Here is a 16,106-nt window from a genome sequence, read left to right as displayed (position 1 = left end):
TGATTCTTGCTCTCACAGTTACTAAAACAAAAAGCTTTATAAGACATTTTTTTAAAGTTTGGCATTGCCTTTATATTTTCCTGTCCAATTTAGTGATTAAAAATTGGAAGAAGAATAATCCAGACAGAGGAAACAGGTCATGCAAATATATGGTGTGTGGCTATTCAGAAAAAGATAGGAAGATCAGCATGGCTAGAATTTAGGGTACATTTTGAAAGCAAAGGAAGTAACTGAATTCACATACTGGACCCATATTGCCTAGAAGTTTGTCATCTGTATGTTTAAAAATGAGCTTATTGAGTTTGGTTTTGTGAGCAATGATTCTGGCTAATGTAAACAAGTGGGTGAACCTGACAATCAACAACAGTGAAGGAAAGAAGTGATTATAGCTTGAATAGGACAGGTCTACTATGATAAGAGAGAAGAGGCTGTATTTGAGGGAGCTTCTCAAGTGACACATTAGGATGAAATGACTCATTAAGTATGGGCATTGAAGAAAAGCCTGGGATCTGAAGACACTCCATTAAATAGGGGAAGAAGACAGAAGGAAAATTAAAGGAAAAGATACATTCAGGAAGTTCCATGTTAGGAATGTTGAAGAGAGAGTATATACCACTGGAAATTTCTAGTAGACAGACACTTATTGAGAGAGTTTTGGGGCTCATACAAATTAGAGGTTTAGAAATAGCTGGGAGTGGAGGAGCTCATCAGCAGAGATGGCAATTGTGGTCATGCAGGTTGTTGAGATATTCCAGGGACACATATATACATTATGCATACATGTGCATATGTGTTTAGGTATCTGTGTATGTCTATATGTAAATCTGATAACAGATTTCCAAACCAACTAGTTGCTGAAAAATTAAAATTAAGTGACTAATATGCTTATAAAATGCTGAAAATTTTTATGACCTTCCTCTCCAAAATCGATTGTTTTTGCTGTTGATAATGATAGCTCAAATAGAACCATGAAAGTCTTAATTAATAGGTTTTAAAAATAGACGAAATCTATTTTCTTTTCCTGTAATATCAATTACAATAATTACGGATTATTTTCTTTACCTCCTTATAAACTTTATTATTATAAATCATTCATCGTTACTGGGAACATTGTGATACAAATGTAAAACTGCTACTTCCTACCCATTTTTTCTAGTCTTTTTATTTTCAGTCTGACCAGATGTTATAGCGAATAAAATATTCAGTTCTTTGGTAACTGCTTCTCCCAATATTTTCTATCTATTTCTTTAGCTGTTAAAAGTAAGTTAACTCTCATGAGTAAGAAATTTATCTTTTTTTTTTTTTTTAAGACCGAGTCTCGCTTTGTCTCCAGGCTGGAGGTGCAGTGGCACTATCTCAGCTGACTTCATCCTCCAACTCCCTGGTTCAAGCAGTTCTCCCATCTCAGCCTCCCTAGCAGCTAGAATTACAGGCGTGTGCCACCACACTCAGCTAATTTTTATATTCTTAGTAGAGATGGGGTTTCATCATACTGTCCAGGATGGTCTCAATCTCTTGACCTCAGTCTCCCAGAGTGCTGGGATTTCAGACGTGAGTCACCATGCCTGGCCAGAAATTGACCTATCTTAATACAGTTATGCAGAATGAATAACACACAACCTAAAGAAGTATAAGTACCAGAATATATGCCCCAAAGTTTTATGTAGTAAATATATTTTGCTCAAATCAACCAGATGATATTTTAATGACTGCATTATTTGCAAAATGCATTTACAACTATATCTCATGAGGCTTTTACAAGAAAGTGTATTGATAAATGCTAAAATAATTACTATGCAAAGCATTATTTTAATAGATTTATTTTTATATCTTGTTTTATTTTATGAGATTTTTGGAATGCAATAGAGAGAAATGTATTAATATCATAGGCTGTGAATTTATCTGTGCCTAAAAAATTAGTTAACTGTTTCGAAGAATTTCTAAATCATTTAGTTTATCCATAAACATTACTGGGTTAAAATTGCATATGTTGTTTTACCTGGTGGAACAGGGCTAAGAACATATTTTTGCTCTAGCTTCATTTATTAAAGGTAATTATTGCCCTATGATGTGAAATACTGAAATGGCAAATTTTGAATTTTAATGAAAACTGAAATAAGTTTAACATATTAAATTTGTATTTAAGCATTTGAAAATAAATAATTTTAGTCAATAGGTGATTTTATTTTAATGTGACTTACTCAGCTATCTCACAGAATTTTGATTTATGCTTTGTATTTTGTGTAGCTTTTACAGATAATACTTTGCTTCCTTAGGGATTTCAAGGCAAGACTGGCCCTCCTGGGCCAGGGGGAGTGGTTGGACCACAGGTATGTTCCTTTGCTTTATTTCCCAAGCAAGGCTTTTTTTGTTTGTTTGTTTATATTTTAACCTCCCTAAGTTGTATAAAATCTTCTCAATTTTTCAAAATGATGTATGCTTTATTTCAGATTGTATTTAAACATATGCAGCTATTGTACATCAAAAGAAACCAACTAACTACTACTAAAGTAACTTTTCAATTTGCCTGTAAGAATAAAAGAGAAGAATAACATAAATGAAAATAAATCAGAAAGTTCACACTGAATTTAACATTAAAGCCTCACTATGACACCATCTACTAATAAAATTACCAAGCTCTTTATAAATAGGTGGACCATTATCTTTTTCTAGAATTTTTAATTATAAATTGACTTCATATTTTTTAGTATAAATTAGATTTAGAAATATACATTCTAAAATTTTAATATTTGTAACACATTAAATGTTTCTTAAGATTTTTGCCATCATAATAGTGTATTATATCATGAGTAAAATATTAATTATCTTTGAGTATATACAAAATAATGGCAAAGACAAGTATCTCTTTCAAGATAGGCAGCAAAAGTCTAAAAAATTGGTGCAGTATCCTGAATTATAGTATAAAGTAACTAAAAAGAGTAATTCATGGTAATAGAAAATGTTTTTATTCTCTGCCAAAGTATACTGAATGAGCAGAACACATTTTTACTGGGCTGGAATTTAGCCCCTACTAATGACAAATTATAATAAAGGAGCAAAGGCAGGTGAATGTGTGTTTTAATTATTTAATTGGTTTAGTCTTTTCTCTGTCTCTAAATAGTTGTTAACACTGTAACTCACACACACATGCACATCCAAATATGCACACACACACACACACACACACACACACACACACATCTAGAGAAACAACTTCATCTTGTTTTTAGGAATATGTGTAACAGAAGCAAAAATGAAGAATTATTGGAGTGGTTGATTATTTTAATTCAGAGGTTAATCCTGAGCCAAGGGAAATGTTCTGTTATTTTATAAAGAGTATAAACATGAGTACTTACTTGTGCTAAAGTCTTCTTTTTAACTGCTTGTCAGTTTTAGTTAAAACATTATATATACTTTCTTAGTCATTAGAAAGCTTTCTTCAAAAATACTTTTTTCTGTCTAAAACAACTTTATGACTATTTTCTGTGAGAAAATGTAACCAGAAAAATTATTCCTATTATTCCTATTATCTATAAACAGACATAGAATTAGAGTATTCACTAAAATATAAACCTCATGGAGTTTAACTGAATGTTTTAGGACCTCACATCTTTCAAACAAGTATTTCTGTTCAACGTGGTCATCTAAAACTTCTGAGATGTATTCTTTTTTGTTCCCCTGAATGTATTAAGGCATAAAAATACCAAGTGTTTTACTGAAGATGCACTTTCATTGAACTACTATTTTTATTGGTTCTTTTTAAGAGAAAAAAATCCAGCAGCCTATTTTAAATGTAGCCATACTTTTATGTCAGGACAAAAGATTTGGTTTAATGGGAATAATATAGATTGCAATACCAAATATGCACCTTTTTCATTAAACAGTTATATGAATCTCTGATGATTTTTGTCTCAGTGGTGTTACCTGTTCAATTGTGGTTAATTCTGTATTCCTTACTGTTCAAATTTTCGTGTTCAGATAATTAAGAAAAAATCATGTTTTGGATAAACGTTTGCACATTCATGTTGAGAAATTACAGCAATTATATAATTAATGAAATTTAAACCTAGAAATGTATGCCCAAATTGGGACAGGTATATTACTTATCCAAGATGAACAGTTAAGAATATGTTTCATTTTTAGAAAAAAAAAACAAAAAAATCTATGCTTCATAAGCAAATGCAGTAACACCTTCTACTGTTTAACAACCTTAGCATCTAAAAATTTTTGCTTTGTTTATCTTTAACTTAAATCCTTCATTTTGTTTTTTGTTGAGATAGAGAGCAACTGATTATCATTCTCTATTTATACATGAAACTTGTTATACTCTAGCACCACAAAACAGCACCACTCAGGGGACACATAAATGACCTGACATTTTTCACTTTGGCATTTGCTGCAATTTAAGACAACTGGCCATTTGTTATAAGCCTTTGGCTGGGAGGAACTGCTGATCCATACCCACTGCCTTCAGGATCCCCTGCCATGTTCCCTACACTTTGTCAAATGAATACAGATTAACAGTAAAGAGTTTCCAGTCCATGGAGATTCCAAGGAGAACCACTGGTTGTTTCGGTTCTCAAGGTCCTAAGTTTATTTTCAAGTAGTGATTCATTGAGTGGTTACCAAGGTGGCTTCTATGTCTCTTTACTTCTGAGCTGACTTGACACCTTATATGAAAAGAAGGAATGGGATAAAACTGTAATTAAAAATCATAGTTTTAATAATACATGGACTGTGTCCACTCTGCAGAAATCATCGCCTTAAGCCAATAAAACATCTTTTGGACTTTATTTGTGTACTTCCCTTTTACACTCAGATTCTAATCCAGATTGTATAAAATCTTTTTAGACTCTTGCTTGATATGCTACTTTCAGTGCTTTATATAAAAGTGTTTTGTAGGACATCATGAGAATAAGTGAGAATGATAAACTTTTGTGAATATTGTTTTTGAGTTTGCATTGTCTTTGCCAAAAATAAAAGAGCAATCTAAAGTGATTTTGCATATGTAATTTAGGGACCAACTGGTGAGACTGGTCCAATAGGGGAACGAGGACATCCTGGCCCTCCTGGCCCTCCTGGTGAACAAGGTCTTCCTGGTGCTGCAGGAAAAGAAGGTGCAAAGGTACAACAAGCTCCAGATTTTTTTTTTGTCTCAAAACTTTCATTTATGTTTTACTGTACTTACCACTGGTCTATAGATTCCATTTAAATCAATATCAGGAGATGTGTCAGGAAAATATTCAGTGTGCGTTAATGATACTCCAAGATATTACTTAACAATTATATAAGACTGTTAGCTCCATTGACCTTAATATCATTAATTTACATGTACCCTTAAATATAGGTAGTGGGTAGTTCATTATAATGCATATGCCATCCCACACAATAGTCTAATAATTAAATAATATTCAAATTTTACTTATAGTAGTTTGGAGGTAATTACAATTTTGTTTGTAGAAATATGTGTAGAAATTATTCTGTCTTGAAGGATGTTTATTATATTCTTTAGGGTGACCCAGGTCCTCAAGGTATCTCAGGGAAAGATGGACCAGCAGGATTACGTGGTTTCCCAGGGGAAAGAGGCCTTCCCGGAGCTCAGGTATAATCAATAGCTATATAGATAAAGCATGTGATTTAAATTGCTTATTAGAAGTACTTTTTCTCAGACCTTAAAAAGTGCTGAGTAATTAAGGGAATATATGTAAACACATGCATTTGACTATCATTATATATGTATATATATGTAGTTATATCTAAAAACATTACCTAGCATCCTTATTTTATCTCCTCTGGTATTCAATTCATTTAGATTCATTTTCTTTATTTTTTCACTTTTCCAAGGGTGCACCTGGACTGAAAGGAGGGGAAGGTCCCCAGGGCCCACCAGGTCCAGTTGTAAGTATGATGATAATAAATCGCCAGTCAATTATGATTGTGAATTATAGCTCTTCTTTCATTACCCTCATGCTGCGACTCCACAGTGTGTGGGAGAGAGAAAATAAACATATGTCAATCAAATCCGTCAATGCCTAGTTCCTACTGATTGCATGCACTAATGAATGCAGAAACAGAAGGGTTTAGATGATTGGAAATATTTGCTTCTGCGGCTGTCACGAGGTAAAAGGAGATATCTTGCTTCTTGCAGTTCCCGAGGAAATAAATTCTCATTATGAATAATAGAAACTCATAGTCATGGAAGGCCTGGAGAGGCTGTAGTTTAAAATTTTTACTTCATTTACCTCTATTATTTTAAAATTACTTACAAAATAAGATTTTTTTGATTTCTTATGTAGTCTAACATTCATTTATTATAAAATACATTTAATTTGTTTGTTTTACTTAAGTTTGTCAATGATACAAAAAAAAACCGCAAGCATAAAAGCATAAAACCTGTAAGCATAATCTTATATATTATCCATATTGCTTTATTTAATCAACATTATGCAGTAATTGGCAAATAAGTAAATATCAGATGTTTACCTCATCTTTTTTTCTCGAGATACATATCAATCCCTCAAATAAATTATTGACTGCATCCTTCTTGTTTCTACAAATTTACCTTTATTCTCATCTGTACTCTGAAATGTCACTATGACAGCCAAACTGCCATATTTAGTGACCTCCTCTCATTATCTTATTTCATCAACCTAAAAAAGCTGAAATTTGCCTCCACGGCCCTCTACACTTCCTCTCACACAATATTTATTAGGTCTGCTTCCAAAACATTTTATTATTTTTCCCCTTTTCTTAATTTCTACCATCACTATCTTTGTTCAGACTCTTTCCTCTTCCTTTCTCTTTGACTAATAATCTCTTATCTTTTGGCTCCATTTTCTTATCCTATTGAGTCAGTTTCGCCTATAGAATAGTAGTTTAACATACATCCTTAACTATACTATCCCTCTATCATACCTATCCCATGACTACACACTGCCTTCGGAAACCAGCTCCTTATCTTAGCCAGCAAGTCATCTTCACAGTTCAACCCCAATTGCTATAGTCTTTTTTTTCCTTTGTGCCTCCCCCTTAATTCTAACAAACTTAATGCCTCAAATTTTGTCTTGCTTCTCAAAACCATGACCATTTCTATTTTGAAAAGAGTATACAGTGTGCTTTTCCCCTTTCATTTTTTCTTTCAGGAAGCTCCATTCTTCTTTCTCTACTTGACAAAGATCCTACTCATCCATGTAGATAACTCTTAAATGTTAATTCTATATAAAGTCATGTTTGGATAATTTGCCTCCATTTAATGTATTAGTAAAATTTCTCACCTCCCTCCCCCCGCCAACACCCAGAGCCCTTTATTTTATCTCCGTTTTTAGAAATTACTTTGGAACATAGTTGGCTGTCTCTCTCATTAGCCTGTGAGTTACCTGTTTTATCTTGGTTATTCACAATGCGGTGCCTGGAGCGCAGTAATCATCTCATACCAATCCGATTGAATTATCATGAATTCTAATATTGGAATAAAGTTTATATAGCATTACTTAATACTATAGCAAGTATATCATTTTTCAGGTTTTTTCACATGATATTTACTCTTTACTTCACTCACATCATATCACGACCATTGAGATAATTATGGAAATGTGGCAAAGATATTTTTTAAAGAAAATATATTTTGATAACTATATTAGACTTTACTGGGATTCATAAAATTATGAACATTTTCTAATATCCTCAGAAGTTAGTGGCAGTAACAGTACCAAAAACGACAGCTTAATAAGACAAGAGTTCTTATTTGGGTGTGAAATCTTCTAAAATTTTAGTAAAATTTCAGTAAAATCTTCAGACCCTCCCTTGCTGTTCTGAGATGAACTAATCATCAGAGTTGTTACTACGAGGATTAAACTGTTTTAAGTTACTTTTTAGGGACCAAGCACTGAAGCTGTCCTAGGGCTTGGGAACAGTTGAAACCAGTGTATTTGTAGGCTGCATACTATGTTCAGGGGATATAATTTGCAATATATTAATTGACAGTTGCATAGTTACGTGTAGAATGATATTAAATATAAAAATCAAATGTACTTTTATTCTTTTGGTTTCAATTGTGCATTTGACAATTATTACCTACTTTGTTGTATGCAACTGGACATCACAGTAGATATTCCTTGAGATAAAATAGGATAAACAATTTCGAAAAGAAATACACCAAAGACCAAATGGCATTGTAAGTTGGTTGGTGATTAAATGCCTAATGACATACAAACAATAAATGTTAATTCTATTAGGGAGGTGGAAAGAGAATACAAATCAGGGTAAGGATCATGCAGAAAAGGTGACCCTTGAACTTGGCTTCACAGAGTGCAGAAGATTACAAAAATCATTGATGAGCAAGAAAATATTAGGAAAAGATGTGATGTTTAATTAGTATCTGTTTTTGCCCAAGTGGAACAAACTTGGGAGATGGACTAACAGTTGTTGAATTCTTGCTAGTATCCAAGAACTCTGCTATTTTACATAATATAAAGCTAAATCAGAGATACAACATGTAATGTAATTACTGAAGCTCTAAAATTACTAGATGTAGCCTTTCAAATATTTGAAATATACAGAGCAAGTGGAGTAAACAAATTGAAGTTTTAAGAAAACAAATCTATCATTAGTATTTAATATATAACAGAGACAGGAGAGAATAGATCGCAAAAGTCCAGTGACCAATGTCAACTTTGGGGTGAGACAAAGATGGTACAGATGAGGCAAACACTGAGGAGGCAAGGTAGTAGGATTTATGACTAAGATTTGATATGGGCAGTAGGACAAATGAAAATTGAACAATGACTTCAAGCTTATGCCCTTGAAGAAATGACAGTTTGGTGATGCCTTCCATGCCTAGAACAATTTTACCTTATCAAGTTAAACAACAAACAAAAACCACAAATATTCACACACAAAAACTTAAAATCTCTTGGCAGTCACAAAAAATTACAAAGGCTTTTATACCTTGCTAATAGATATGTTTGATAGATATTCACTGTGTTTATTTAGAATTAATACCCATTCTTATCCATTAATTCGCAAATAAAATATGCAAACATCAACCAATTAAAATTATTCCTTAAATTGTTGTAGAAGGATTCACTAAAAGGAAGACACCATACACATTTATTAGTTCCTAACACTATTGTTTTAATTGCTGCAGAATAAATGAAAAGGTTCATGATGACTCATAGTTCATAACAAGTGCTGAGCAAGCCTTGGTGTATTCCATTTAAAGAGATTACATCACATAAAATTTGATTTTAAAAATTTTTTATTCCAAATGACAGATAAAAATGGGTTGGTTTTCTAGATGTGAACCATAATTTACCTAGAAAATTGATGTTAATATTTTTTTGAGGTTCAAAACTTGCTATGAAGTTCCCTTGCAATTAATATAAACAAAGAAGTAGAGATCTCTTTAAAAGATAAGTTCTGCTTTGCAATAGAAAAGGTGACAGCAAAATATTAAAGAGACTATCTGATCAGTTGGTGAGAAATGATAAAATTCTGAGTGAAAGGAATAAAGGCATAAGAAAGTCTTCTAAAATTTGCTTTTGTAATGGATATGTCTGAGTTTATGTCAATCTCATTTTAACCTTACCTTTGGGATATTGGCCAAGTAATGGTAAGTGCAAGACAGAAATTCACAGAAACAGAGTTAAGGGTATTCAGCAGTTATTTGTATTAAGGAAAAGGCAAAGTGATGAGTTCTGAGGAAGAGAATGTGAAGCCTAAAGGAGATAGAAAAGGGAAATGAAATAACATTGAGTGTTCATTCTTTCAAATGTTATGCCTGGTATTTTATATTTGTTATTTTGATTCTTCTAACTTGGAATGGTAGATTTTTTTTCTATTTTATCATTCCATTTTTAAATACATAAGATCTGAGGCATGTAGAAGTAAAAAGCTTGCCCAAATTATCTGGGCAAAAATCCATGACAGCACTTTACATAAACTCACTTTCAAGTCATCTTGACTCTTCTTTCTCTTGTGAACAATTTTGTCAAAAATGAGTGAGAAGAGTTAATATTTCAACTACCTGGGCTTTAATATTGCATATATTATCTATAACTATTGCATATTTTGAATGAATTAAAGATGAAACTGCTTAAACTAATGTACAGATTGATTTTTTTATGTCTAGATATTTGTCAGAGTGCCATTTGAATTCTTAGTTTTTTTCTCATATATTATAATTCATAAGTTGTGCTGTGTATTTCTGGATTGCTGGGGAAATAATAAATTATCTCATTACACATGATACTGAGGAACTAAAACTAAAGTCCTAAGGAGAGACTTAATCAATTAACAGTTATTGCTCACAGTGATGTTTGCAAAGTTTGTATGTGTCTCAATTATGCAGCTTATGCACTATATCCTTTCTATATGTGCTAATCCATGAAAAGAACAAATATTTAATTCTTATGCATCCATTCAAGTGCTCTTCTGTCTATTGATTTATAAGTATATTTAGTATCTATTCCCTATTTATAATCCATTTAGTCTGAAACATAGGTCATTATTATGACACTCCATAGAAGTGGGTTTACTGTACTTTGGTAGATCTAGGTGTGACGTCATTGACTGATAGAGAAATTTTATTTGCAAAGAAAATCAACTTAAAAGATCTGTTTGAAGATATGGGATATTGCTTTATACAGAGTCCTCTTTATGAATATTCTTGGAATAACTCTCTTGCTAACTATAGCTTTAAAAATAATTTGCAATTTCTTTTTTCAAAGATGTTTTTTGTAGAATGTTTTAAGTTATTTTTTAGTATTTCTTGAACAGTTAACTGACTTATTTCTTTAGTCAACATGACTTATGAAACTTAGAATTCTTTTTTGCTTTGGCTTACAGAAATAATGGAGTTAAAATTGAGACAGTACAGAAGATAGTGTTTTATAACTATTTTGAAAATTTTTGAACACAACTTACTATAAAAATCATATATGATATAGTTTAACATTGTCTATTATGTTTTGTTATAGCTAATATTTTTAAGTGCTGGGCAAGACTCATCATATTTATCTCATAACCTACCCATGGATCATAGACTACCATTAAAGAATAAAACCTTGGTCTTGACCTATAGTATGCATTTTTAGTTTACTAAGATTACTGGCTCCATTTTACTTCAATAAAAAGTTATTTTCTTACCTGTCTTCCTTGCTTACCTATTTTTGAATTTATATTCTCTAATATTTTATGCATGTTATTTAAGCTGCTATAAGTCTTTTTCTGTGAAAGGACCATAAAGAAATAAAATCTGAAAATATCAGACAATCTATTAAACTGAAGTTATATTGATTCATAAAATGGACCTTCCTGCAAAGAGCTTATGGTTTACTGAAGAGGACAGATAAGGAGCAGATAAAATAACATAGTAAATAATGAGAAAAATACTACAAGATACATCGGAAAACACAAAGGTGAAAACAATGCTTTTTGCCTAAGAAAATTATGTTTGAGTTGAAGCTGTACATAAAAACCATTTTTATCTGTGAAAAGCAGATTTTTGCTGTGCTAAATTTAGTCTTGAAGTGCTCACCACTTTTGGTCCTCTTATTAAAGAACTAGTATTTCAAGGTTAGAGTTCTCTAAAGGTTTTGCCCCTGGCAGTTACTATATATTGAGGAACATCCTGTAGTGCTACCACTTATGACAAAATTATACCAATAGGGTGCTGTACTTTGAGATTTTTAAATCTGGGTAAACCAAGTGTTCTCTGTATGCATGATGTTGTATCTAAGAGATGGTAACAAATGCCAATCAAATCCAGGGCATGTCTTCTGATCTCAGAGGTTGTAGTCACTAAGTAGATGTCTTCATGCACACACAAGACAGCAAGTAGCAAGAGACTGAACATCAAGAGATTAAAGGCAGTGCAGCATTTTTCTGCATGATGGACATAAACTGAGTAAATGTTTTCTATGTATGTAAACACATATATGTAAATATATCATGCAACAAATTATCGGCTTCCACCTGCTGCATATATATATACATATATATGTGTGTGTGTGTGTGTATATATATATATACGTATATATATATATATGTGTGTATATATATATATATATATATATATATTTTTTTTTTTTTTTGAGATGGAGCCTCGATCTGTCGCCCAGGCTGTAGTGCAATGGTGTGCTCTCGGCTCACTGCAACCTCCACCTCCCAGGTTCAAGCAACTCTCCTGCCTCAGCCTCCCAAGTAGATGGGATTACAGGTGCACGCCACCAAGCCCTGCTAATTTTTGTATTTTTAAGTAGAGATGGTGTTTCATCATGTTGGTCAGGCTGGTCTTGAACCCCTAACCTTGTGATCTGCCTGCCTCAGCCTCTCAAAGTGCTGGGATTACAGGCGTGAGCCACCATGTCCAGCGCATATATTTTTATAAAACAAAATCAAGGAAAATAATATTTAGGGAAAAATATTTTCCCTAAATAAACTCTCCTTCAGATATTCCTTATGATCGAGAACAATTATTAACAGTTATTTATCTAAAAATTAGATTAAAACAAATATAGTAGTGTGATAAGTAAAAGCCTTTTATCTTGACAACCACATGTATATTTTATCCCCCAGAGTTGTGGGAGTTAATATGGAGAAAGTATATGAAAAGAGCTAGATGGATGCTACAGGGTACATGCCCAATATTTCAAAAACATACAGTATAGCAGTCTTTGCTCTTTTCCTGCGACTCCTCCTAGATGACCATCTGCCCATGATTTGACTCTGTTTTCCTCTTGATTATTTCTTCTCCTTCTCATTGCTTCTTTAAGAGTTCACATGCTCTTCCTATCATTATTCCTATTTCTTTTATTTGTTTCCTTTGTCCTATTTCTGATAACCTTGTCTTCCTTGGCTTTTACTTATTCTTCAAGCAAGGGAATAAGCAAGGTTTATAAGGATGGCATCTACTGACATGCCAAATCAGACTCTACACATTTTAAGATAAAGTGCATTTTCTCCATTGTAACCCAGGTAGACCTTAGTAGACTATGATTATATACAGCTAGGGGTGAGATAAGTGTAGCGATAGTGATGAGGACCAGTGATCAAAATCTGAAGTATTTGATTTCACTTTGATCAGAGTTTATGCTTTAAATTTTGATAATGCTTGACATTTCATCTGAATTTTTAGTTCACGTGATCTAAAATATATGTCTTCTAAGAGAGTGAAATTACTTCATAGTTTTGACGTGAAAGTCAACTTTTTTTTTTTTTTTTTTTTTTTTTTTCTCCGAGACAGAGTTTTGCTCTTGTTGCCCAGGCTGGAATGCAGTGGCGCAATCTTGACTCACTGCAACCTCCAACTTCCTGGTTCAGGCAATTCTCCTGCCCCAGCCCCACAAGTAGCTGGGATTACAGGCACCTGCCACCATATCCAGTTAATTTTTGTATTTTTAGTCGAGACTGGGTTTCACCATGTTGGCCAGGCTGGTCTCGAACTCCTGACCTCAAGTGATCCACTCACCTTGGCTTCCCAAAGTAGTGGGATTACAGGTGTGAGCCACCGCGCCTGGCCAGGTCAACTTCTTAAAACGACAGGGCAGACATACTTTTGCCTTCTAGTTGTATATCTCTGGTTCATATGAACTTTTTGTGTTTATGCTTCTATTTTTCTCTCTAGTGGGCTGCATGTTAACTGAATGCAAATGAGATGATTTGTCTGTTTATAACTTTCATTTACTTTACAAATGCTCCTCAGAATATGAAACACCCAGTGAAAATAACTGATAAAATATTTACTTTGGTGTTCTCATCTGTGTGAAGGGTTAGGAAAATATCTTCTATTCCCATTGCTACAGGAATATAGACTAATGCTATTGCTTCTTGTTTCATTATCATTGTAAGGTTTAGATGAAGGCGCAGCAGGATTTAGGGGAAGGGCTGCAGAAGGGGATAAAGCTAATCTGAAAGTAAAGATAGGTAACTAAATAGAGAAATGCAAGTTCCTCCTTTTTAAAAGCATGTAAATGTTCACCTTTCAGTTCAAAACAAGAGAAAAATGGCATGTTTTTTATGGTTGTTAAACTTAGCACTGAAGTAACAGAATACTTATGGTATTATGGTCATTATAATTCGTGTAACTAAACAGATATTGTTGCCTTTAGGAAGCATTTAATTTGTCATGTTTTCATGGTCATTTAAATCCCTTATTAAGAAAATAGTATTTCCATAATTTTTAGTCCCTCCTTTGAGTTCTTTCTAGCTAGGCACTTTTGATGTGTAAAATATCTATCCTTCTTGCAGAGAGACAAGTATACAAATAGTTCAAATTAGGATTAACAATACTGCGTTATGTGGAAAAAGCCCTACCTGTTGTTTTGATATTAATTTATTGATATATTAAATATATCATATAATTTTCTGGATCTTAGTTTATTTTTCTGTAAAATTTTACCTCTACAATTATTTGAGATTTTATATCTATTTTTGAAATATATAACAGTTCATGTGCAGTTCTCTAACATCTATTATACTCATACTTTATCACAGGCATTGTTCAAAGTATTTTAGATATATCATATTAAACATGACAAAAACCTGATGACAAATTATTTCTCTCTCTATTATGCCAGGCATTGTTCAAAGAACTTTAGATGTATCATAGTAAACATCATAGAAACCTGATGATAAACTCTCTCTCCATCTATGGCAATAAAAGTGACTCACAGAGAGTTTGCTCAAGATCAGAAAGCTTGTGGTTCCAGTGTTGGAAAGGGAAAAATGATACACTTAATTGACACATTTATTTATGGCATACTTTGTGTCATAAGTACTGCTGGGGATCATAGAAAAAAAAAAAGAAAAGAAAAGTAAAAACCTCTACCTTTGTGAAACAGATCATTACCTATTTTACTGATGCTTAAAGACAGTCATTCAGTTTAGATATAATAGTTTATTTATCTGACAATTGAAAAACCCTTTGTTCTTTAGCCAGCTATACAGCAATACAAAACTTTATCACTATACATGCCTACTCTTTATGGAGAAAAAAAAAAGTATACACAATGTGAGTTTCTCAAGGGCTGCTTTCTGCCATACTACATTTCATATTCACAGTCCAGTGTCACAGAGAATAGATTATCACTAGTGTTGAATATGGAGTTTTTAGTTGAATGTGTAAATGGAACCTTCTTTCAATATTGGGCTTAAATTTTTGATTTAAAAAATAGAACTTCTCCATGATTCTGTTGGGATTAAAGGATTCATAGGCTTATTCTTTTAAAGTTGGCCTGAGAATATTTAAATAAGATTTGCAAGTGTGCTATGTCATTTGCTTAATCGGTAGGTAGCATCAGAGATTTTCACTTTTCATGTATACGTGTATAAAATAAAATTAGTGCAGAGCATGCTGTTATTACAAACATCTAGGCTTAGAGAGTGTTTGAAATAATTAATAGAAAAAGAAATTGCAGTAGTACTTTGGGGCACAAATATACATTCTAAAAGCCTCTTCTTGTTTGCACCTGTTGTTTCAAAGTTTATGAGCTGTGACAAGATCATGAACAATATTTTAGCTACAGAAAAGTAATATATTCTCATTATTAATTTTAATGCGGGTTCCAGAAGTAAGATGGCGATCTGAAATTTAATCTTATGAGTGTTCCAGGGAGAAAGTAAAACAGTTAAGCTTTGTAATAAAAAATGGTATACAGTATCTACAAACCGTACATATTGCCATAGAGTCAAATCGGCACTCTGTCTCTAGTTAAGAGACATTAAAATAATTATCAAAATATTTCAATTAATTTAAAATAGTAAACATACTTCAGTATAAATTTGGTAAGCTTTATTTTCTTAAGTAAAAGCCATGATTTATTTTCATATAACCTCCCAATCATAATGCACCCAGTTAAGGTAATATATATTTCCTTTCATTTTGAAACCATTTCTTCCAGGGAAAATATATATTCAATCGCCGTTTTTCTGCATGTTTAAAAAATTTCACTTGACTATACATATGAGTACATTTAAAGCCTAAATTTTTAACATGTTCAACATGTTTGCATACATAATAAAAACACAAATACATTAGAGTTATTTAATGCATACAGTCAATATTTTATTCTTTGTTAATATGAATTAAGAGACCATGGAGATATTTA

At 32.5% G+C, this 16,106-nt stretch overlaps 1 protein-coding gene across 3 annotated transcripts in view; it reads left to right on the top strand.

Annotated features, from left to right (window-relative positions):
* Positions 1 to 16,106, top strand: part of COL11A1 (collagen type XI alpha 1 chain) — a 213,456-nt gene that overhangs the window by 127,783 nt on the left and 69,567 nt on the right. For all 3 annotated transcript variants that reach the window (XM_032262929.1, XM_032262930.1, XM_032262931.1), the window contains 4 exons: positions 2,277 to 2,330; positions 5,018 to 5,125; positions 5,513 to 5,602; positions 5,845 to 5,898. In XM_032262929.1, the coding sequence (XP_032118820.1) occupies positions 2,277 to 2,330; positions 5,018 to 5,125; positions 5,513 to 5,602; positions 5,845 to 5,898 (306 nt within the window). The remainder of the gene's footprint in view (positions 1 to 2,276; positions 2,331 to 5,017; positions 5,126 to 5,512; positions 5,603 to 5,844; positions 5,899 to 16,106) is intronic.

Source organism: Sapajus apella, unplaced genomic scaffold, assembly GCF_009761245.1.
Source record: "Sapajus apella isolate SASKATOON/1434 unplaced genomic scaffold, GSC_monkey_1.0 scaffold133, whole genome shotgun sequence".
Lineage (NCBI taxonomy): Eukaryota > Metazoa > Chordata > Mammalia > Primates > Cebidae > Sapajus > Sapajus apella.
The sequence above is the reverse complement of the archived record's forward strand: the minus strand, read 5'-3'. Positions and strand labels throughout refer to the sequence as shown.